Source organism: Anthonomus grandis, chromosome 3, assembly GCF_022605725.1.
Source record: "Anthonomus grandis grandis chromosome 3, icAntGran1.3, whole genome shotgun sequence".
Classification (NCBI taxonomy): domain Eukaryota; kingdom Metazoa; phylum Arthropoda; class Insecta; order Coleoptera; family Curculionidae; genus Anthonomus; species Anthonomus grandis.
The window spans coordinates 5,191,364-5,218,351 of NC_065548.1; the positions used below are offsets into that span (position 1 = coordinate 5,191,364).

At 27.0% G+C, this 26,988-nt stretch overlaps 1 protein-coding gene across 4 annotated transcripts in view; it reads right to left on the minus strand.

The window, feature by feature from the left end:
- Positions 1 to 26,988, minus strand: part of LOC126734437 (transcription factor collier) — a 154,552-nt gene that overhangs the window by 87,836 nt on the left and 39,728 nt on the right. For all 4 annotated transcript variants that reach the window (XM_050438077.1, XM_050438078.1, XM_050438076.1 and 1 more), the window contains exons 6-7: positions 10,155 to 10,228; positions 4,927 to 4,995 (exon numbers count right to left, since the gene is read on the minus strand). In XM_050438077.1, the coding sequence (XP_050294034.1) occupies positions 4,927 to 4,995; positions 10,155 to 10,228 (143 nt within the window). The remainder of the gene's footprint in view (positions 1 to 4,926; positions 4,996 to 10,154; positions 10,229 to 26,988) is intronic.

Consider the following 26,988-nt stretch of genomic DNA (forward strand, 5'->3'; position numbering starts at 1 on the left):
TTTTTTAGGGATTACAAGTAACATTTTATTGGACTTGGAATATCTTATCGCATTTAGGATAATCTTCTAGATTTTTCAGGCAATTAAAGTCATTGTACATTTTATTTTACGTATTTAACGCCAATTTTTAGAAAATAATTTTTCACGTTTTTCAGGCATTTTATTGAAGTCATTTTTCATTAGTCACTAGACATAAATTCATTGATGTTTCTAAAGATTACAAATAAATCTTTCAGATGTTAGACAAATATTTCCACGTTTTCCAGGCATTTAAAATAATTTTTCATTTAATTTTAGATATTAAACGTCGATTTACAAAAAAATTTTCTATGTTTTTCAGGCAACTGATTAATGTCATTTTTTATTTTATTCTAGGTGCTCGAGGTCAACTTGTTGAAGTTTTTCAATGATTATGAATAAATCTTCATATCTCCAGGAATTGTTAGACATATTTTGTATTTTAGTTATTTAATGTAATTTTTTACGTTTATTTCAGCTATTTATTCATTCATATCATTCAACGTTCATTTTTATGTGCAGGTATTTCAAAGAATTGATTAGGTATATCTTTTAGAAACTTGAAGATTTCTTACAATTTATTTTAAACATCAGTTTCCAATCATCTTTCAGGAATCTGACGTAATTTCCTTTAAGAATCTAAAATAATTTTTCACGATTTTTAGGCATTTGAAGATTTTTTAAATTTTATTTCATGTATTCAACACCAATTTTAAGGCATTTTAAATAATTTTTTCGTTCTTCAGGAAGTTGATTTTATTCCAGGCATTTGATATCGTGGATGTTTTTTCGGGATTACAAGTAAATTTTTAGATCTTTCAGGAATTTTAAGATTTTTTTTTTGTATTTTATTTAATACTTGACGGCATTTTGTTGAACTTAATATAAAAATATCTTATTACATGTAGCATATTATTCCAGATTTTTCAGGCATTTTACTGAAGTCATTTTTCACTTTATTCCAGTCAGTTAGACGTAAATTTCCTGATGTTTTCCAAAGATTATAAATAAATCTTTCAGATGTTTGAAAACGTGTTCGTTTTTTAGGCATTTGAAATGATTTTTCATTTTATTTTAGGTACTAAACGTCGATTTACAGACATTTTAATAATTTTCCATATTTTTCAGGCAACTGATTAATGGCATTTTTTAATTTTATTCTAGGTACTCGACCTGATTCGAAGAATATAAATACGTTTTTTTATCTTCCAGAAACCTAAAGTTATTTTTTGTATTTCAATCATTTAACATACTTTTCCGTTTTTCAAGTAATTTTATTTTAGTTATTCGATAACTTCCAGGCATTTTGAATAATTTTTTACGTTTTTCAAACATTTTATTAAATTTAATTTTTTTTTAGCTTTCCAACGTCAATTTCCAGGCATTTTAAATAATTTTCCACATTTTTAAGGTCATTTTTTATTTTAATCCAGGCACTCGATGTTGATTGTTCAACGTTTTCTAAAGATTACAAATAAAACTCCCAAAAATTTGTAGTAATTTTTTGTATTTCAATTATTTACCATAACTGTCCATGTTTTTCAGGCATTGCTCATGTTATTATAGGTAATCAACGTCATTTTTGCAAGCATCTTAAGTCACATTTGATTGAGGCTATTTTTGATTTTAGTCCAGGCACTGAACGTTGATTTGTCAACATTTTCCAATCACTAGTACATTCAGGAATTCAAGTTCTTTATTCTATTTCAATCACAATAACATAATTCGTCACAGTTGCATTTGAAGTCATTCTTCAATTCATTTTAGGTATTCGACGTAAATTTTAAGGCATCATAAATGATTGTTTTTCAGACATTTCACTAAGATAATTTTTTATTTTATTCCAGGCACTCGATATTGATTTGTCGATTTCTTTCAAAGATAACAAGCAAATGTTCCAGTAATTTTAATTTTTCTTTTGTATTTAGGCATTTAACAAATGTTCCACTTTTTTTAGGCATTTAAAATTATTTTTTATTTTATAGTTTTCAATGTTAATTTTAAAGAATTTTTCATATTTTTCAAACCTTTGATTTATGTCATATTATTCCAGACACTGGTCGTTGATTTGTGGCAGCTTTTAAAAAAACACAAATAAATTTTCATATCTTTTAGGAAATTCAAGTTAATATATTCCATTTATGTAATATAACTTTCTCCACGTTTTTCAGGCATTTGATTAAAGTCATTTTCCATCTTATTCCATTCAACGTTGATTTGCCGACGTTTTCCAAAGATTATATTTAAATTAACCAGGAATTTTTGTTGTAGTTTTGTTAAGCATTATATATTTTTTTTATACGTGTTAAAGTCATTTTTCATATCAGTTTAAAGATTCAACGTCAATTATAAGGCATCATAAATAATTGTCCATGTTTTTACAGATATTTTGATTAACGTAAATTTTTGAATAAACGTAATTTTATTTTAGACACTCGACGTCAATTTGTCGACGTTTTCCAAAAGAATTTTAAGTGATTTTGTAGGTATTCAGGCCTATAACATAATTTTTTACGTTATTTTATTGGACTTGGTTGGGTCTTCCAGAAATTAGAAATAACTTTGCAAATTTCAAAAAAGAAAATTGAAGATTTTTTTGACAAATAAAATTTCATAACCATTAAGCCATCTTTTGCATTTTTGGCATTTAAAATTACTTTTTTACGTCTTTTAGCTAATTGACGTCATTCTGTTGAACTTCCAGATCAATCAAAGTAATTCTCTACTTCATGCAGACTTTTGATACAATTTATTAGGTCTTCCAGAAATTTAGGACAATTTTTTATCTCTATCGGACATTTATTAATCTATCCCACGTGTTTGCCATCAATTTGCATGTCCATGATTTCCAGATAATATCTCAAAAAACACTGACAACAAAATTATGAAATAAATAGCATAAAACTAATCGAAAATAGCTCAATGTACTTTATTTGGAGCAAACGAGCAAACGTCCTACTAAAACTCATATCTCATAAACCACCTAAGATAAAATTCTAAAATTAAATTCGTTTAATTAAAGGAAAGTTGGTCTAAAAATGTTGCTTACGACATAAGTAAATTCGACTAAAAGTTTTCGGGCTCAAATTAATTTGACTTTTCAAGAAGCAAATGACCCTAGCTGACCTATTCCCATTTAAATGAAATATCTCAAAAACTACTGAAAATACAAACATGTATTAGAGTGGTTTTAATTAAACGAAAATTGTTCTAAAAACTTTATTTTGGACGTAAGTAAATTCGATTACCAGTTTTAAAGTTATTCAGTTCCTAAGCTGATGAGCAGACGCTTCCTGCCAAAGTTACTCCCACCAAAAGTCAAATATCTCAAAAACCACTAAAAATAGAATTATGAAATAAAATGAATTTAATTAACGAGGAATAGACTTAAAAATGTTTGTTAAGTCGCAAGTAAATTCGACACTAGAAGTTTTAGGGTTATTCGGCCTTAAATTCAATTGACCCTCTAAGAAACAACCGAGCGTAGTCCCACTAAATGTCGAATAACTCAAAAACCACTAAAATTAAAACTAAAAAATAAAGTGCGTTTAATTACTAGAGAATGACTCTAAAAATGTTGTTTAAGATGTGAGTAAATCGGACTAGAAACTTTAAAGTTATTCGCACAACAAGCTCAGTTGACTCTTTAAAGAGCAAAAATCAAATAAATACTCTTCAAAAATCATCCGACCATCGAAGATTAAATTATGAGATTAAGTGCATTTAATTACTAAAAAACGATTCAAGTGATTTTATTTCCACTTTAATTTTTAAACATATTCCAGGCATTTGAAATAATTCCTTATTTCATTCCAGATATTTAATGCCAGTTTCAAGGAATTTTAACAAGCTTGATTTTCGGGGTTGTTGGATCATTTCCTTGAGTCTTTGGACTTGTAAGGTCATTTCTCATGAACTTCATATAACCATAGTAATTTTCCATTGTATCCTAGGCCTGCAAAGTTATTTTTATGTATTTAAAGGGAAAATTGAATCCAGGAGATGCGACAGAAGCCTTGAATTTTTTTTTAATTAAAAAATGGAAAAAACTAAATTAGAGAAAAAGAAAACAATACAAAAATAACATCTTCATCTTTGGCCGCATGTACTTTATTTGAATTTTTAATTTAAGCTTATGAAATCCTGATTTGAAAAGTGACAAATTCTTATTCTAAAGTCACTATCTAAAAGACCAAATTTTTTTTTCATAAATAATCCAGACCACTTTGCATCTATTCAAATGGCTCCCATACATCTCGTTCATAATTCACCGTGTTCACACATCTGTTGTTTTGACAAAACCGCAATAATATTGACAGCCGTAAATGCGTTGACAACCGAAGCGTCTTAATGCCTCTTATCCCTTAGGGAACGTGTCGTCCTTAATGGCCAATAATTACCTCCTAATTCTCTCACTAAAAGTTTTACCGTCCTTCCGGTTGAGCGACAAATTTCGACGAAACGTCGAATATTTCAGATTTATTTATTTGGGGTTTAAAAATTGAGAGCAAAAACGTGATCTGAAATTTCGTTAATTTCTCTAGGCAATCTACATAAGTGAAAGTCAATTACCGAGTGTGTTTTCGACCCTCCGCACTTAAAAAAAAGAAGGCCTGCACGGTTAATCGTCTATAACAAACAACCCTCTATAGCATATGTTGTTGCTTAAAACACGGAGAAAATGCATTAAATTGAGAAAATTGATTAGTTTAATGCGTTTAGATGGAGCATTGCGATGCTAGTCACGAACTGAATTTGCTCGGGCCTTTCTTTGCCATCGGGCGTACGTACGACTTATTTGCAAATTAATCGCACTTTTGAAACGCTATTAATCAGTTAATGTATTAAGGGTCTTTATGGGAATTTGTAATGGGCGGGAGACATTTTTTTTTCGATAAAATCACTTACCGATCTATTATCACAGGATCCGAGGGGGTTTCGTTACGGTTTCCGCAGCTTTTTTTGTCGCAGCATCGACTGAAAAACAGAAGAAAGTAATTTTTATCTAAAAATGCATTGAACATACGATTTTTATAAGCAAACTTAAGCTGCATTATCTAGTTTTCAAGTAGGGGTATTTTGAATGGCAATTTTGAGGTCAAAAGTGTATAATTGGAAATTTTTAATGGGCTATAATTTCCATACACTTTTTCTATTAAAGCCAGTTAAAGCATTTGAAGAAATAATACAAATTTTGTATTTATAAAGGACTGGTAAAATGTAAACTTACAAAGTTTGAACGGTTGTTCTAGGATAACTAGGGGTTCATTAATTTTAATTCCAATAAATATTGCTTATTTTGATTCCTAATTGATTTTTAAATTAAGTAATTGCAATTTTGATACTCGGAACATAGCGCTAGAGATACTAAAAAAATTTAATTATTAAGGAGTATGTTCTTGGAAAACTTGGAAAATTAAAAATTTCAAGATTTAAAAAACATCTATAATAAAAAAAATCATTTTTTTCGAAGGTTATTATAAAACTATCCAAATAAATTAAATCTTGTCTAATTTTTTCTGAAATTCACATTTTAAGTGCTTATTTTTAAACTCAAGATTTGTTTAGAAAAATCTAAAGATATTCAAAATTTAAAACTTTAACAGGCGATTGTAGAAAAACTAAAGGTTCTTGAAAGTTTTGGAAGTTGACACGACAATAAATTTTTCCAATGAACATGTTAGTGTAAGAATAAAATAAAATTAAAAAAAAAATAAAAATGCTGAATATCCAGGAAAATGACAAATCTGAAATTGTAGAAAAACTAGCGCTTTCTTACGGTAGTACTAGTAAAAATACAAAATTATGGAAAACAATTATGATAAAGTAGTAATGAATTCTTTAAGGTTACCAGATTTCTGATTTTTTAAATATACAAATAAATAATTTGTGGCAAATTCAAAATGCTCAAAATGCGGTGTCAGAAAAATTAGGATTTCTAAATTTTAAAGAATGATTGTAGGACAACTGGGGGTTCATTAAATGTTTTGTTGAATATTTTTTTTACCCATAGAGTTACACAGGAAATCAAGATTAGGAGATGCTTGTAAAAGTCATTTAAAATTTAAATCAATTTGAGCTTTTCACATATGTAAAAGCTTTTGTGGTAAAAGGGCTGGGAAATTTCAAAGGAAAAATAGGAAAAATGCAAAGATTCATTTTAAATAAACACGTCTATTCAGATCTCTTAAAACAGTTACAAAAATGAAATAAAATGTTGAAAAATTCTAATTGCAATCTAAGGTGCCAAAAAAAATTTAAATTTAAAAATATTATTGTAAAAAGCGACTGTAAAAAAACTAGAAATTCTTTATACGTTTATTTAATATAAAAATAAAAAAAAATTAAAATTAGCAAAAGTGAAATTTTGAATTTCAGTTATAAGAAGACTAAGGGTTCATTCATTCTAATTCTAATAAATATCTCATATTTTTAGGGCAAAAAATTAAATTAAATTTTGGAAAATTGTGGTATGTTATACTGGGTGTCCAGGAACCCTACCAACAAATTTTATATTTATGGTAAATATTTTTTAATAAAAAAAAAATACGACACTGCATGTTTCTGAAACGAATTTTATTTTTTAAATCCCTATTTAGTTTTGTCAAATCAAATTTGTATTTTAAATTTTTTTTTATCTGTATATCTTACTTGGTATAATTATTGTGTTTAATACACCTTAATGCATTTGCTATTTTTTCTAGATTTTTTTGTGTATGATATTCTATTATTACATTACTTATTATAAGATATACATATATTTGTATGAAAAGTATATCAGCGATTTTTCAAAAGAATTTCTTACTGGGAAAAAGTTTAGGTGGGTGGGGAGGTAAGGGAATGATGAAAAACAATGTTTTTGCAGAAAGTAAACATGCAATATTTAATATAATAGCACTGTTTATTTAAATTTGATATAAGTATATATATAAATATTTAGTATAAAAATAGCGTTATTGGATTGGATAATATGGACGAAAAACAGTTATTTTTCAGAAGTGTAGTAATCGCGTTTGAAACCCACATATATAAATCCCAGGTCAGTTTTCTTAAATACCGAATTTTTTTTTCTTTCCTAACCAGAATAGTATATTATAAACGTATATTTTACAGTTTAATAAACATGCCTTGACCATATACGGTTGATAAATATACCAAAACCAAAAATTTACTAAAAAAACGTTGAGTAAATTTATATTTAATGCTATTAATATATGATGTATTCTTTGGGTTATTTTATTATAAGATTCTGAATTTTTGAACTTAAAAATAGAATAAATTTGGGTATTATAAACAAAATAAGATATTCTGAATTTATTTTATTTTTGAAAGCCGGTCGTCATAGGCTTACTAAATTTTTTTGTGCTTTTAGGTAGAATCTGGAAAATCAACAAATTTAAATTCGACTGTGACATGATCAAGAATTTATAGGCATTTAGAATTTAAATAAAATAAAGTTTCATTCAGATTCCTCATTTTTAAAAGCGACTTTTGAGGTCAAAAATGAATAGATTTTCGGAAATTCTAATTGCTGGAGGTTTGTGAAAAATTAATAACCCAACCCAACCCAACCCAACCCAACCCAACCCTAAATATTAAGAGCGATTGTACAAGAAAATAGCGATCCTTTATACATTTATTGGACAGTCTCATCTTTTTCTACGTCTGATAGTACCTACAAAATCAATGATTAAAAATGTTGAAAAATGAGTCTCATAACAAAAATAACATGAGTGTCAACTCAAATTTCTCAATTTTCTTCTTACAGAAAAAATGTATGGCATACGTTTAAAAATTATTTGCGTCACATTCGAGATCTTCCAGACATCATCCAGAATACCTAGAACTAACCGCAATAATAATTCTTTGGTAGTTTTTTAGAATCTATATCTTAAGGCATTTGTAGGAATACTAGAGGTTGAAATTTAAAATCAAAGAGACTATAGACTTTGAAATCATCTTGGTGTAAAAATTATATAAAATTAAAATGCTGGATGTGCCAGAAAATTGACAAATCTAAAATTTTGAAGCGTAGAAAAACTAGGGGTTCATTGATTCTAATTCTAATAAATATCTCTCATATTTTCAATCTTAACTGATTTTAAAATTAATTAAAATTTTGAATGTCAAACCAGTTAAGTCAATAAAGTTAAGATTAATCAGATTAAATATTAAACAGAAAAATTAAAAGTCTTTTTAAAGGCAACTATAGAAAAACCAAAAATTTGTTCTTTAAAAGTTGGAAAATTTAAAAATCAAATCTTTGACATTTTGGAAAGACAGATATAACAAAAAATTTAAAAAAGAATGAAATAAGAAGAAATCACTATAATAAGATAAAGAGTAATTTTTCAAAACCAAAATTTATTTTCGAAAATAGGAAATTTCAGAAAAATAAAAAATTTAAAAGGCGACTGTAGGAAAACATTTTGAATTAAATTAAATTTCAAAAAAAAAAATGCTTGACGCATCAGAAAAATGAGAAATCTAGAATTTTGAAGGGTAGTTATAGGAAAACCATGGATTCAATTATTTTTACTATTGAAATTTAAATTTTAAAAACGGAAAGTTTGGAGGTCAAACTTTGAAATTCCGAAGAGACCAAAATGCTAAACGAAGAACCATTTTTGTTTCTTGAAAAACTGGATAATTTTTAAAAAATTAAAAACTGACATTGACACAATAATGAATTTTTGCCAAACCAGAATTTGAGTCAATTTTATTGTTTCAAGTTCCACATATTTGAGGTAAAAATCAAAAGAAATTAAAAAAAAAACTGCTAGATATAGTAAATAAGACTGTAGGCTATTTTTCACGGATTTCAAGTTATCGCATTTTAAATGGCAATTTTAGGGTCAAAAGAGTGAAAATTGGAATTTCTTAATTGCCTGTAATTACCACAAACCACAGTCTAACAACAATGTTGAAATCTATATACTTTACACCAACCTTTCATATTAAAAGCAGGTGAGCCATTACTGGAAAAATCATTTTAAAAATTAATACAAATTTTTTATTCATAAAAGATTGGAAAAATGCAAACATAAAATGTTTAAAAGGTTGTTGCAGAAGAACTAGGAGTTTAATTCATCCTAATGCCAATAAATATTGCCTATTTTTTTCCTAATTTATTTTGAAATTGAATAGTTGAAATTTTAATACTCAGAACAAAATTCAAGGGATACTTAATTATTATGATATAGAATATGATCTTGGAAAACTTGGAAAAAAGGCATTTTTTGTGGTCAAAGTTGAATGAACTTTTGGAAAACTCTGATTATTGGAGGTTCCAGAGAAATTAATAATCCTAAATTTTACGGGCGATTGTAAAAGAAAACAGAGATCCTTTATACATTTATTGAACAGTGTTAGCTTTTTTTACGTCCGAAATTACCTGCAAAATTACTAAATAAAATTTTGAAAAATTAGTATAACTTCATGAAGAATTCTTTCCAGCAATCGTTTGGACTACTAACAGATTTAAATCCCTTTAATTGTCCATTATGCATTTTTATAGGAAAATTTAAAGGTCAACAAAGTTGAAAAAACTCAAATTTCTTAATTTTCTTCTTACAGAGAAAATGTATGTAAAGATATTTTTAATTTTAAAAATTTGAAAGGCAAAGGGTTTTACGCCTCAAGAATGCCTAATTTTGATTGTGTCACATTCGAGATCTTTCAGACATCATCCAGAATACCTAGAACTAATCGTAATAATAATTTTCTGCTAGTTTCTCAGAATCTGTATCTTAAAAAACCAAAATTTCCGACTTCTCAACTCACATATGACCCAATTAAAACATCCCAATCTTGTCTAAAATTTTGCATTTTTGAGCCACTAAGCCTCATTTTAAAAAACAATAAATAATCAAGTATACTTGCTTTATAAAATTCGTATATATATACTAACACAAGAAAGGGATATAAAAACAACATAAAGCAACCCCCCCTTAAGATATTTAAGGGCTGGTAAATTGGACCGGAGGGTGTTCAGGGCCGAAGCTAGCAAAGGGACTTATTGGAATAAATATTTAACAAGAAAAAGGACTTGAAGTAGCTTCGCGTAACCTCATGCAGATCCTGTAACTTTGAAGGTTATTTTTAATTTAACAAATAAGTGAATTAAGATGACTTACCTGCACATGATCTCGTGAGTGAGTAGCACCCTGCACATTTCCGGATTTTTGTCTTGTCCCTCATAAATGATCGCCTGAAAAATGAACAATTATTTAATTTACTATTATAGCGTTGTAAATTGTTTGTGTCTACTACTATTACGGTTAATTATCGGTATGTCCGGCATGTCCATTTCGTTAATTAAAAAAAAAATAGGAGGGAGATACGATCTGGCTTGGACATGCAAAGATGCATGCATGTCTTTTCCATTAATTTTCTACTACTTGAAATAATTATTAGACATGATAGAACGTGTTGAGTTGTTTGTATTTTTTTTCGGTTGGATGTTTTACATGCAAGGGACTAATTATATCTAAGTTTAACATAATAGGTTTCAAGTCTGTATAGGTGTCTAAAGACGCATAAACATTGAACCTGTGACATAACAGATTTGTGCAATTATTAAATACAATATCACATTATAATATAAGAATATTATTATTACAATATGCACCGAGAATATATAAATAGAAGCCGAGAAATCGACCTCTAAAATTCGAATTTTAAGTAAGAGGTATTAAATTGATATAAATTAAACCAGATTGCTTCCAAATAATTTAGCTAATATTAAATTTTAGGCATTTTATAATTAATTAAAAACAAAGTACTAAAAAAAAATAAGATCAATTGTCTGTTTAATTTTACAAGGAAAATACTAAATTTGACTGCCATTAACGGTCACGCCGACCGTCCAATTAAAATTAAAACTTAAAATTAATTCGGTGAAAATAAACATTAAACATATTGAATATTCAATAATTTATTCTGATGGTTCATATTTACGAAATAAATTCAAATAATATATATTATCTGCTCTATAAACAGTAATAAACTCGTACGGAGAGTTTTGGAAAAATGTCATTTTATTGTTCAATCAACAATAATTTTTAATAATTTGTATGGAATTAATTTAGTAAAAATCCATTCAGAAATTGCATGAAAAAAAATGTTTGTTAAACTGAAATTAAATGTTTCTGAGGAATAAACGTGTTTAATAAAATATTAAACGGCACACGCAAAAACTCCCTTAATAATAAATTATTTAACACTACATGGCACAGTTTTGTCATTTAAATGCATAATTAATATAATTATTATTATAAAGCCTATGACAGTGCGCTTTAAAAAGTCACACAAGGGCTTCATTTGGATATTATGAAAATTATTTGCCATTAAAATTATAATATTCAATTGTCGGTTATTGCAAAATAGGGAATTTATTTATTTTAGTTTTTTATTCTCCCAGGTATAATTTAAATTATCACATTTTTGGTTTACACTAGATGTATGTTTTTGGTCAGACAATTATTTTCTGCAAAAAAGCCATTTTTCATTAACCCTACCCTTACCCCCCCACCCACCCCACACAACTTACCAGTAAGAAATTGTTTTCAAAAATCATTGTTTTTGAAAATAATACGCATGAATAACAGCTGGTTTCATCATTAATATCTAATCTAATAACAGTTTTTTTATTTAAATTTGATATAATTATTTTTATGTATATTAGTAGATATTTAATACAAAAACAGTGCTATTAGATTGGATATTATGGACGAAAAATAGTGATTTTTCAAAAAAATTTCTTGCTGGGCAAATGTTTGGGGTGGGTGGGGGGGTAAGGGTTTTGTTGATCAAAAACAAAGTTTTTGCAAAAAATATATATTCAATATTTAATTTATTAACACTATTTATTTAAATTTGATATAATTTTATATATAAATATTTAGTATAAAAACAGCATTATTAGATTGGATAATATGGACGAGAAACAGTGATTTTTCATAAAAATTTCCTCAAAAATTCGAGGTGTAAAAACTAAATATATAAATCCCGTGTCCATTTTTTTCAATACCGAATTTTTTTCATTTTGTAAAAAAAATCGTATATAATATACATATATTCTACAATTCAATAAATATACCTTGACCTTATACGGTTGATAAATATACCATAAATTTACTAAAAAATTGTTAAATGAATATATATTTAATGATAATAATATAGGATGTGTTGCTTGGGTAATGTGAATTGTTTTTTGTGAGCTCAGTTTATATGCTTGCGTAATTTTTTTGTTGAATATATGACAAAAAAACGACGTTTCGATCCGTATGAGATGAACCTCAGGACTTTAAAAGATACAAATAAAATCTTGAATTTTATCATATTTATAATGGTGACATTTTCGTGCAGAATAAGAGTAATAATTGTTTCTTAATTAAAAGTGAGTTTAATTTTAATATTTTGCATTAAATTAATTCTTTAGAGGAATTGATTATTAGGGTGTAAATAACTACTAAAAAAAATTAAAAGAAAAGAAATCTTTAGACTTTTTTTAAAGATTTAACTTACATATATCGTAAATCATCTTTGTTAACAATATTAATTGTAAAATTATGATCAGTACCAAGATCTGTAGAATTTTTATAGTCTATAGTTTTATAATCATTTTGAACCATCTACCTTGCACAATTATTGTAAGACAATTGTTTTTTCAATAGTAAATTTTGTTATCATTATTTTATAGCATGAAACATTACAACATTAGTAGATATATCAGGTGTCTTTAATACTGTGCATCATGTACTATTAAATTATGCATATAAATTATCATTTTAATTAATTTACGTTGTTTATTGCACTATATGTCACAATAATATATTTCTATGTTCTTTAATGAAAATGAAATCTTTGATGTCTGAAAAAACTGCTTTGGTAATTTGATGCATCCAAACTTCACGTGAATTTACAGAACAAATTAAATACCATATAAACGACTTAATAATAGTGCAGCATGCACTATTAGATTATGCATTAAACCTAATATTAATGTAGAATTATGGTTTTCTTTAAATAATATTTAGAACAATCATCATAGTATAAAAATATCAAGTATCATATTTTTATGCTCTCCTATGAAATCTGGGGTTAATACAAATAGAAAACAAATATTCCTTCACTGTTTTGGAAGTTGACACATTCAAACCTTACTCGAATAGCCATTTAAATATTATTAATAAGAATATATCATATAATATATAAAAAAAAACAATTAAATAAACAAACAAACCAAATTTATATTTGAACATAGACGCATCGTGTTCTATTAAGTTATGCATCTAATTTATTATTTATATTTAAATATGTTCTGTTTTATATAATTCATTGAACCTCATCTAACTGCAAATAAATTTATGTATTACTGCTTTGAAAATTTAACACGTCCAAAGTTGGCTCGAACAGTTAGTAAAAAAATAAATTATAAAGCTGCTATTAAGCTAAATATAACCATTATAATTTAACTTAAACGAATTTAATGAAATACGCATAACGTACTACTAAATCATGCATTTTACCCGTTTGATGCTTCCAAACTTTACAAAATTCAATGAGTTTATGATGTTTAAAAAAACGCGCATCGTCTACTATTAAATTATGAATTATTTAGTTTAAATTATGTTTTCTCTTTACATAATTTATTTAGCTTTATATGGCAACTAAGGAATTTAGAACTGCGAAAATAAAAGGAAAATTCTTTTTTACTGCTTGGGAAGTTTGGCGCAAAAATTTAAAAAAAAAAATAAAAATTTCGAAAAACAAGTAACTTTAAAAAAATTATAGTTATATTTAGTTTATTAGTAATATAAGTTACTAATAAATTAAATATATCTGTAATAATAATATCTATTTACAATTTATTAAAATGTATACGGTGTAATGTTAAATTATGCATTCAAGGTTTGAATAATTCCAAATTTTTTAAAACTTTTTAAAAAAATAAATTTATTTATTATTATATTAAAAAAAAAAACGTGATTTATGTACTATAAGATTATGCATCAAATTGATTATTTAAAAAAAATATTTTTTTTTCTGACATAATTTATTAGGCTTCCTATAATGACCAAGAAATTTAGGCCTACGAAAATTGAAAACAAAAATTTAACTTGTACGTAAAAAAACAAATTAAAAGAAGCATACCGTAGTTAAAAATACGCGAATCCTGTACTATTAAATTATGCATCCAATTCATTATATGCCTCATATTAATTATATGCCTGTTATAAAAGAATTTCAGAAAATGTTGATCGTGTGCTATTAAATTATGCCTTTATTTAATTTTTTTTGCTTAATCTTAATTAGAATTTGCACATAAACTATTTAAGGTCCTCAGATTAAAGGAAATATTTATTTGTTTTTATTTTTCCTTTACTGCCTCGGAACTAACAGGTCCAAATTTTACTCTTTGATTTGTATATCTTTTACATCGAAACTTATATCTAACAAAACATATAAAGAAGCCTAAGCTAATGATCTTTTTGAGGTTTTTTCATGGGTATTTTACCCCATATGCCTAGAATCCCTCAACAAAAGACCAGTCCGAGGGTAAGTAAAAACAACACATGTTGCTCCTTGCTCACATCCGTTCAATAATCCCTCAGAAAATCCGGAGCAAAACAGAGGGATGCTTCTTCTACATATTCAATTAAACAAAAATCTATCAACTGTTCTAAAGCTAAGTAGCCATAATCCCATTCTTGACTCGGGGTGCGTCAGGGGTCCAAATCCTCGGGATAAAAAGAGATTTGTCCCATGTTAAGGGGTAATTATATTTTTGGTTTTTGGGAGGCTTATATCTACATGCCAAAATATTTCGTAATTTTAAGTAATATGGTGAATTTCTTTGATAAAACTTTTCTTATCTCACACGCATATAAAAACCGCATTTTTAAGGGTCCCAAGACAACGACGACGTAATCAACTTCACTTTCTTATAAGAGACCCCCCTTGACATCAGAAGATATCACTTGGGGTCCTGTGGGGCCGCTCATCTTCCAGGAAATCGTTGGTCTCCTTAAGGGACCTCTGGAGGTAAATCGAGTCCTCCGCGGGGTATTTTTCAACACCCCGAAGAATTGTTTTCGGTAATCCCATGGGAATTCTCATCGTATTTTTTTAAGAACCTAACTATTTGGTAGTTTTATAACTATTTTCATTTTAGAGTTATAGGCCTCGGAAAATTACCGGATAACTTTTGAACCAATTTAGCTAGAAAGGTAATTTAAACAATTGTTAATAGTCCGCATAATTTCCTTTAAAAAAGTGTAAATCAACTGTTTTCTAGCTATTACAGCTTTGGAGCTGTAGCTGGGAGAAATTTGGGTGACGTCACTTGGATCTTGGGACGGCAGGCTGGGAAGTTTAATGCATAACTTTTGAACGGTTTTAGGTAAAATAATAAATTAAAAAAATTCTTATAGAGTAATAAATTTATCATAAAAAAGTCCCATACAACTATTTTGTAGCTGATACAGCTTTTGAGTTATAATCCCTAGAATTTTAAGTGACGTCATTTGGGTCTTGGGACGGCAGACTGGGAAGTTTTTTGCATAATTTTTAAACGCTTCTAGGTAAAATAATGAATTTTAAATTATCTTATACAATAGAAAATTTGTCATAAAAAAATTTTATACAACTATTTTGTAACTAATAGAGCTTTTAAGTCATAGCCCTCGGAAATTAGGGTAACATCACTAGAGTCTTGAGACGATACCCTCGACAATTTGACGAATAACTTTTGAAGCAATTTAGCTAAAAAATTATTTGAAGAGCTCTTAATGAATAAAGCAATTTTCTTTAAAAAACTACTATACAGCTATTTTGTATCTAATACAACTTCTGAGTTCTGGCCCTCAGAAATTTGGGTGACGTCACTTGGGTCTTGAGACGGCTGGCTAGACATTTTAATAATTATCTTCTTAACGGTTTTAAATAAAAATGTGAATTAAAGACCTTTTAATAATACAGGTAATTTTCCTTAAAAAAGTCTCATACAACTATTTTATAAAAATGTTAACTTTTGAGTTATAGACCTCGGAAATTTCGCTGAGGTCACACGGCTTCTAGGACTAAAGCCTCAATAAGGCCCTCAATCAAAAGTACTAATAACTTTTGAATCAATTTAGCTAGAAAGTTGTTTTAAACATCTATGAATAGCGCATTTAATTTCCAGTAAAATAATTTAGGAAATAACATCCAAATTTATACAAGCAAAGAAAAACGGGTAGTTTTAATTATACCTGGGACAAATAAACACTATGAAAAGATCCGTTCCGGAAACGGTTGCCGTGGCATAAAAGCGCGAAGGGAAAATTAACTTTACAAGCATGATTGGATAAAATTAAATTTAAGAAGTTAAGCGCGGCAAAGTTCTCCCCTTTTGCAGGCGTCGCGACGCCACGCCACGCCGACGCTGCTAAATTTAGTAAATTTTCACGCGGAACAGATTCGGTTTTGGGGGGGTGTAATTTTTAACGACCTACCGACAAATCGGTACGCGGTGCTTTATTTATGGTGGTTTTCTCGGGTTAGTTTTAATTATTTAAAAGTAGTAAATTTTTAATTTTAAAAAGTTTCTTTTAATCTATTTTAAAACTGTATTTAGCCGAAAAATTGAATATTTTAACGTATTCATTTATTGTTTGTTTTTTATATAGTTATTGAAATGAATTAGGTACTCAAAAAATAAATATATTTTTTTAAAAAGTTCGATATAAGGCAAGAAATAACTTTTATCATTTACTTTATTAAATTACTGTTATTTAAATTATTTATATAATTCCAGAATGATTTTTTAAAAAGAAAAATTCCCTGCAAAATAATGCCAAAGCATAATTTAATTATATACGATTTGTATTTTCCTATATAGTAAAGCAGGTCGGAGAATTATTTTCTTAGTCAATATTTTCAATTTTCTTTATTAATTTCAAATAATTCTTTAGCAAAGTAAAAAAGTCACTTAAAAGCAACAGAAATGCATAACTTAAATGTACATGATTTGCATTCATCTTATTTGTGGAATTAATCCTGATAACGTAAATTGCTTGTATATATGCAGAATATATATTTTTATATAGGATATTCAAAGTTTTCAGAAAGAGAATCTTTCATGACACTTTAAAGGCAAAAAACATTGTTACAATTTTTTCATTCGATAAAGTATTTTTTATTAAGAAGCAATTTATCGAAAAATTTATAATAGAGATTAGAATATTACTGGATTTAAGCTGACAGGAGAAAGAAATTGCTTTTTACTATAAGGGTGCTGAAATTAAGAAAATTATAACTAGAAGGTAAATCTAAAGGAATATCAGCCGTTTATATAATAAATCACAACTAAGATAATCGAACTCTTATTGCAGAAGTGTATTTTAATTTTTTCAGTTGTTATGTATTTTTATTGTTAAAATCTTGGATGCCTAAAAGCTACAACTAAATGTGGTGCAAATGATCGAAAAAGTTTAAAACCATTTAAACAACTCAAAATTCAGATTATTTCAATCCAATATTTAATTAATTTTATAATACTGTTAACAAAAAAAAGGCCTTAAGCAACCATATCAATGCATAATTTAATTGTACACGAATTTCATTTTCTTAATAATATATTTTTATTAATTTGGTCAAAAATTACTATGCTACGTAAAAAAAAATAAAAAAAGTAAAAGTAAAAATACTAAGAAGCGATTTATGAGCAGAGTATCCGTAGAATTTACTTTATTATTGGTATTAATAATATTTATTTAATTTTGGAAAGATTTTTTCAAAAGAATCCCTTAGAACTATTAAGGATAAAGCATAATTTATTTATACTCGATTTGCATTTTCTTATATAATAGTGTAGGTAAGAAAATTATTTTCTTAATTTATAGTCTTAGTATTTTGACGATATTAAAAATAAATGTAATATTGCTTCAATACATTTATTTTTAAAATTTTTAATATTTTCAAGCAATTTATAAGTAAAGTAAAAGAATCACATAAAAGCAATGACAATGCATAATATATTAGTATATTATTTGCATTTTGTTTGTGAGGTTAATCTTGCGTTGTAATTTAATTATTAAAAATAATTTTAATTTGTCAGACTAGAATACAGCTTTCTCATTCCTAATACTTGCATATCATTAAAATCTAGAAAAAAGCGTCGTTTTAAACTATACTCAAATTAAAATTCAGATTTTAATAGAATATTTTACTTAAGAATACCTACTGTTAAATTAACAAAAATAAGAAATTACATGTAAATAAGGAGAAAATTAAAACAAACATATTTTTAATTTTATAATGCAAAAATCAAAAATGTACTTCACTAAACTAATGTCACTTTAAATATTCACCTAATTTTCAAAATATAATTCTCTATAAGTAATGCCAAAGCATAATTTAATTATTGCATTTTTCTATGTATTAAAATATGTAAGAGAACTATTCTTTTTATCTATAGTCTACGAGTGTCTTAATAATACAAAAAATTAATGAAATTTTGTTTAATAGCCCTAATTTTAATTTTTTCATTTGTTTAAAATGATTTATTAGCAAAATCAAGGAAGCATTTACAAGCAATGAAAATGCATAATTTAATTGTACATGATTTGCATTTTCTTTATTCTCTTGTTTCATGAACTTAAAAGGTTTTCGATTACTAAGAATTTTAAAATATTTTTTAGTATTTAATAAATATTTTAAATTTTTAAAAAGAAATTCTTAAAGCAAAAAATATATTAAAAAAAAAATGGTTTACATTTCTTTATCCTATTTTTTACTTCTTACTTCGTTTATTCATACCTAGAATATTTAAGTCTGCTTAACATTGCTTTAATTGTTCCCTCAAATACAAAATTCATGTTTATTAGGTTCAAATCTTTAAAAAATTAATTTATTTATAAAGTTTATTACTACAGACATTGATTTTAATTTTTTTAGATCCTAATCCATATATAAGTGTATTTATATCTTTAAGTGTTATTTTGCAAAAACAAACCTGTATGCAGGAAGTAAATGTTTAAAAATTGTAAAAATAAGCCAAAACTCAAAAATAAAATTACTTTAATATATATAATTCAAAATATTGGTAATAAAAAGAATTTTGAAGCAGCACTAACTATGCATAATTTAATTGTACCTTAATTGCATTCCCTTTATGATTTTTTTTAACAAAAAATAAGTATGTAAATAAAACAATTATACAGTGCTTTTTTTTGAAGTCCCCCCCCCCCATTTATTTTTTGAACGGGTCAAAAAAAATTTTTGAAACTTGGCATAAGTAAATTGGTCTATAGATACATGGACAATTTTTAAATCCAAAATTCAAAAATTATAAATTATTTGTATATTATTATAAAAAACGGTAATAAAATCGCAACAGTGTATTTTTTTGGCTGTTACTTTTAGACAGGTCAAAACGGAGTCCACCGAGTCAATGTAATAAATATTAATAGTACTCAATAAAACCTTTTAAATGAGGTAACACAAGATTTCTATTTAACGCATTTATTCAAGATGGCGCTTATGTGTTATTTTGACATTTAGATCTGTCGTTTTTATGTCAAAATAAAATAGTGACGCATTTATTTTCGTACACTGATTTTTACCTATTCAAAAATCATAAAAATGTAAAACGTTAAAATAAAAAAAAAATCTTTTTTATTAGGCCGCCATTTTGAAACTAGTTAAAATATGGGTCTAATATTTTAGGGTTATAAAGTACTCATTGAGACCTTTAAAATGAGGTACCACGCGACCCCCCCTTTCTATTTAAAATTTTTTCTCAAGATGTCGCCCAGCCACCATCTTGGAATTTACAACTACCTAGTTTACAGTGAAAAATAGTATCTATAGACCAATTTACTTATGCCAAGTTTCAAAAATTTTTTTTGACCCGTTCAAAAAATAAATGGGGGGGGGGGACTTCAAAGAAAAGCACTGGATATAAAAATAAATAAAGTACATGATAGTGAGGAAAAAATTTAACAAAAATATTATTTTTAAATTTGTTTTGAGAGAATATTGAATAGCGGTATAAAAAAGAGACAAATGCTCATAAAATTAAATTAATTGTCATTTGAAATATTTATTTAATATGAGAATAACATTCAAAGAAGAATCTTTTCATATAGGGCAAATGCATAATTTAATTATAAATGATTTTTGTTATAGTACATTATAAAGTAAGTATGAGAATTATTATTTTTGTTTATATTTTTTGTAATGTTAGTGACTTCATAATGTTGAAAATAACTGAAAATTAGTTTTTGCAACCGTATTTAAAAAAAAACACTTAAAAGCAATGAAAATGCATAATTTAATTGTATACGAATTGCATTTTACTATTATTATTAAATTTTTAACAAAATTCCTATGTAAAAAATATAAAAGTAAGTACATGTATTTAAGGAAAATTTTTAATGTTTTTTTGCTTTGTTCATTAGAAGGTTAGACTAAAAAAAAAATTATTTATTAATAAACTCTGTTATTCCAGGAGCATCTTTTAATTTTGTTAGGCAAATTAATGTATACTTCAGGTTTTGTTGCTCAAAATTAAAAAAAAAAAACGTTTTCAATCCTAAAGTATACATGCTACTTATGATTAAAAAATATAAAAATAATAAAATAACTCAAAATTCAGTCTTCTTCAGTAGAATATTTATTTAATAACTGTTAATAAAATATTCTCTAAGCAGCAATACCAGTGCATAACTTAAATGTATATAAATTACTTTCTTTTATGATGTTTTTTAATCCTTTAAAAAAAATTATGTAGAAAAATAAATAAAATACACGTAAGTAAGGAAACACTTAGGAAAACATTATATAGCGATATAGAGCATGGAAAGATTTAAATAATTTACTTTGCTAGAATATTGTCACTTTATTTCATAAAAAAATACAGCAGGCATAAATTATATTAAACAATTTTATTGTAGACAAATTACATTTTTTAATTTTTTTTTTATATTTTATAAGAAAAACCTGTGAAAAACTATTAAAAAATTCAATTATTTTTAGAAAGCAAATTTTTTTAATATTTGTTGTTTTGCAGTAGCTCTAGTACTATGGCTGTCATAATTAGTTAATTCTGTTCTATGTTCTCATAATTTTTTTTTAATGGGAAAGTTTATAAGGAAAAAAATATATTTTTCACCGATTTCATAGTCAAATGTTTTTTACAAACTTACTTTTTTTTGCAAAAGAAATACAAATCGAGTACATTAAAATTATGCATTGAAATATTAACTAAACTCTCTTGCCCTAAAATTAAGCGTTGATTTCATGATTTTTTTGCTACATATTAACATGTATTCCGGCCTGTAAAACAAACTTAGTATTCTCGACAAAAAGGCATATTAAAGCCAGAGAGAGAGAGAGAGAGAGATACGGTAAAAACATTTTAAGGGCAATACTCGCCCTCCGTTGTACTGGCTCCACCGTGAAGATATGAGCCTAATTATGGCATAAATTTGCAAAAATTAAGCGTAATACAGCACGCAAGTAGATTAGCCGAAATAAAATTATTTTAGGTAATTATTATTTTTAATTTAATTTGGGCGAACGTTACGGAGATAAGGGAATGACAGCATTATATTATAGAATATATAAGAGATTTTTTATGAATAAATGGGTATCGTGCCTAATTAAGTTATGCATACAAAATAAATAAACGATGTGCTCGTACCCATTTTGCTTGCCCGTTATTTTATAAATAAATTAAACTGTAAAAAGTGTATTAAAATCGCATAAATATTTAAATAGACTTGCGTCAATAAACAAGTAAAAATTACACTCATAAAAATGCAAATGGACATACACACCTCGATATGGTCGTCAAAAATATCCATTTTTTAACAACAATAAAAATTACTTAAATAAATATAAAATATAGGTGAAAGGGGGCAAAATCGATCGGTACGTTCACAATCTCTCGTTTTTCTGGATTGAGCCCGTGTTGAAACCCTTAATGTCCCTAATTTTGTTAGTGCTTGCTTTCCAGTTCCTCTCCCGGTTTTTCCTGGAAGTAATTCTATTAACTGCGAATAGGGTTTTTTTTCGATTTAACACGACAAAAGAAAGATTTCGCCTCAGATATACCAAAACAACTATTAATTAATTAAAACAAAAAAAAAAAACAGATTATTCCTTATCGTATATAGTAGCGAAACGGTTACGAGGACGTTGTTCAAAGTGACGCAGCAGAGGCGTAGCGAATTCTCTCGCTATCTCTTGCTCGCTTATTTAAATTAGTTTGTTCGGGCCCTTCGTGCATATTCATAAAAGTATATCGATGCCATTTGTGAAGAACGGAGGTGATGTTTATTTAGGGCCTACGAGAGCATAGAGAGCTCGAATAATAGAGTCAATATTTTAAGGAATTGTTCAATCAAATGAACTTATTATAATAAAATTCTTACTGGTGATTATCATAAAAGATTGATCAAAATGAACCATTTATTTGTGTTTTATTGAAGATTTTTATTTCATAAAATCATTTATTGTTTGATCATCTAGGAATTAAAGCTTTTTTTTAAATTTGTCAGGGAATAGTCAGAGATTAATTTTTTCCACTTTTTTAGATGGATTTAAAATATGTTTCTAGTTTCTCTAGAATTAATTATTTTTCCCATATAAAACACAGACAACAATGCAATTTCTTAACATGTTTTAAACTGATGAGATAGAAGACGGTCGAATTTTTTACCCGTTTTGAGTTCAGTCAAGTTTTTAAATCACTAGTGTGATTAATATATTTTTTACTTATAATTCAAAATCAGTGACCTTAAAAATCACTGTTGAGATTTAGCTTCTACCACGTTTTAAAATAAATGTTGTTTTCCATATTAAACATTAAAAAAAATTGATCTTGCAGGTCCTAAATCGATGAATATCGACAGTTAATTTCACTGTAGTTTTTCCAGAAATTAAAATTATTTTCCAGGCAGTTGAGTTAATATTTACCATGTAGTTCTTTGCCAGAATTAAAAAATATTTTCCAGGTAGTTGGATTGAATTAAACAAACTACCTGTAAGAAACTCCTCATGAGTTTTGTTTAGTTGAACTGGAGTCTTCACTACCTTTAAGGTTTTTCAAAAGAATTGATGATGTTCTTCCAGGCAGTTGGGTGAGACTATTAGAGGCACTGAGGAGTCTCCAAGTGCCTGGAAGTACTACAATATTTCCATTATTCACATTAAAAAATCCAGTTGATTTTAGTGTCAACTAGTGTGATCAATATATTTTTTACTTATAATTCAAAATCAGTGACCTTAAAAATCACTGTTGAGATTTAGCTTTTACCGCGTTTAAAAATAAATGTTTTTTTTCCATATTAAACATAGAAAAAAAATTGATTTCACAGGTCTTAAATCGACGAATATCGACAGTTAATTTCACTATAGTTTGTCCAGAAATTAAAATTATTTTCCAGGCAGTTGAATTAATATTTACCATGTAGTTCTTTTGCAGGATTAAAAAATCTTTTCCAGGTAGTTGGCTTGGATTAAATAAACTACCTGTAAGAAACTCCACATGAGTTTTGTTTAGTTGAAATGGAGTCTTCACTACCTTTAAGGTTTTTCAAAAGAATTGATTATGTTCTTCCAGGCAGTTGGGTGAGACAAATAGAGGCACTGAAGAGTCTCCAAGTGCCTGGAAGTACTAAAATATTTCCATAATTCACATTAAAAATCCAGTTGATTTTAGTGGCAACTAGTGTGATCAATATATTTTTTACTTATAATTCAAAATCAGTGACCTTAAAAATCACTGTTGAGATTTAGCTTTTACCGCGTTTAAAAATAAATGTTTTTTTCCATATTAAACATAGAAAAAAAATTGATTTCACAGGTCTTAAATCGACGAATATCGACAGTTAATTTCACTATAGTTTGTCCAGAAATTAAAATTATTTTCCAGGCAGTTGAATTAATATTTACCATGTAGTTCTTTTGCAGGATTAAAAACTATTTTTCAGGTAGTTGCCTTGGATTAAATAAACTACCTGTAAGAAACTCCACATGAGTTTTGTTTAGTTGAAATGGAGTCTTCGCTACATTTAAGGTTTTTCAAAAAGAATTGATGCTGTTCTTTCAGGCAGTTGGGTGAGACAATTAGAGCCACTGTGGAGTCTCCAAGTGCCTGGAAGTACTAAAATATTTCCGTTATTTACAATAAAAAATCCAGTTGATTTTAGTGTCAACTAGTGTGATCAGTATATTTTCTTCTTCTAATTCAAATTCAGTGACCTTAAAAATCACTGTTGAGATTTAGCTTTTACCACGTATAAAAATAAATATTTTTTTCCATATTAAGCAAAGAAAAAAAATTGATCTCACAGGTCTTAAATCGACAAATATCGACAGCTAATTTTACTATAGTTTGTCCAGAAATTAAAATTATTTTTCAGGCAGTTGAACTAATATTTACCATGTAGTTCTTTTCCAGGATTAAAAACTCTTTTCCAGGTAGTTGGCTTGAAATAAATACACTACCTGTAAGTAACTCCTCATGAGTTATGTTTAGTTGAACTGGAGTCTTCACTACCTTTAAGGTTTTTCAAAAGAATTGATTATGTTCTTCCAGGCAGTTAGGTGAGACAATTAGAGGCACTGAGGAGTCTCCAAGAGCCTGGAAGTACTACAATATTTTCATTATTCATATAAAAAATCCAGTTCGTTTGATTGCAGTTTTTCCTAATTTTTCTGGGCAGTTCTATATGAAGAAACTCAACAAATTTCAATGCGCTTCTGTCAATAGTTTCTCCAAAAATTTATATTTTCCAGGCAGTTGAGTTGCGTTAAGGTCCTTTTAAGGATGTAGTGTTTTTCCAGGCAAATTTGTTTTCAATTAAAATAATTTTTCTAATAGTTGGAATGGGTTAAAGTAATTAATAGAGAGTTCTTTGAATCTTCTTTTACAATATTGAAAAAACTCTTCTAGGCAATGGTTCAATTAAATTGAAATACCCAGGAAATTCAACTATTCATGGTCACTTGGAAATATGGGTAACAGAGAAATAGGTCTGTAATTAAACAGTAGAATTGGTTTACCCTTTTTAACAGCCGCAGTTTTATGATATTAAGAAAAACCTTCTTCTGCTACACAAGCTGTGTCAGACTTATTATTAGATTTTTTATTTTTTTGATGAAGGTTTGATCACAGTAAGATCAAATGAGTACTAACCTTTTCTATTCCTAAGGAGATTGATAATATCTCTTCTAACTTATTATTATTTTGTAAAAGTTAACCGTATGGTGTATTGTATACTATTTAAAGACGTTTATAAAATGTAAATGAGATTTTTTTTAAATAACTTCACTACCAATGTAGAAATATATATATTTTTTTTAATTTGCAGATATGTTTTAGGCAACAGAAGGCATTTTTTAATGTATAATTTTTTATCAGTGGCGTCCATAAAGGATTTATTGTAAATACTATTTATTAAAAAAATATATATTTTTTAAATCTTTGTTTAGTTTTGAGCAAATTTGAATTTTTGAGTCTTGCTTATTTGTGTCACATTTTTTTCACCTTAAGGTTATGTGAGAAAAGTATAGATTTTTTTATCACCCACAATTTTCTTGAAAATCATTTTTTCTCAGGCAATTATTTTTGCAAAAAAAAAAACGATTTTCATTAACCCTACCCTTACACCCCCCACCCACCCCACACAATTTACAAGTAAGAAATTGTTTTCAAAAATCATTGTTTTCCAAAATAATACGTATGAATAACAGCTGGTTGAGTCGTTAATATCTAATCTAATAATACAGCTTGTTTATTTAATTTTTACATAATTATATATATGTATACTAATAAATATTTAATACAAAAACAGTGCTATTAGATTGGTTGTTATGGACGAAAAACGGTGATTTTTCAGAAGAATTTCTTACTAGGTAAATGTTTGGGGTGGGTGGGGGGGGGTAAGGGTCGTTTTGATGAAAAACAAAGTTTTTACAGAGAATTTATATTATTTTGACATAATTTTATATATACATATTAAGTATAAAACAGCGTTATCCGCCAATGTTCTTTTTAAAATCAATGCTGTCATAAGCATTTTATTATTTTTATGACACGGATTGTTGTTTTTTTCTAAGTAAAAAAATTAAACAAAAATACAAAGAATATTTAAGGCGTCATTAACAATAAAGTATTTGGTATCTTCTTAAGTGCCAGAAATTTGACTATACGAGTTATATAATTTTCATATTATTTAGGGATTTAAAGCCTGTTTGGGTTTGTTCTTTTATTGCTAGTTTTAGTAAAATCGGTATAATTTTTTTATTTGAAAATTAAGGTTTGTTTATTTTATTTTAAATTTAATTGCTGCTGCAGTCTATACAAAAAAATCTTTATTCTTGTGACAAACTCATAATTATTTACTTCTTTTATTGGGTATTACATCACTATTTCAGTAAAACAATTAAAAAAAATAACTCATCAATCCCATACACTCAATAATTTAAGAGTTTTTCTAATGAACAACCACTTTTTACTACTTTTACCATTTATTTCTGGTTTTTCTGATAAAATTAGATGAATAGCTAAGAAAATTAATTTAAAAATTATTTTTAAATCACAAAAATAAAATTGCAATACCTATTAACAAAAATCTAATGAAAACGAATTAAATAAAAATGTCATACATAAAATTCCTTGTACTTGTAAATTTCATATACCTAGGTTAAACCTGTAGATTATTACCAAAAAGAATTAATGAACATAAATTTTACATAAAACACATTGATTATTAAAAATTACATAATATGCATTTGACAATAGCCATAGAATAAACTGGACTGCTTTTAGCAAAGGAACCAAGTGCATCTATATTGTTAAATGAAGATAAAGGCATAGCTACTTGTTTGGTTGATTTTAATAATACATGGATTCCTTTGCTAAGGAAAGAGGTAAAACAGGAAATTGTTCAAATTAATATTTGGAAATATAAC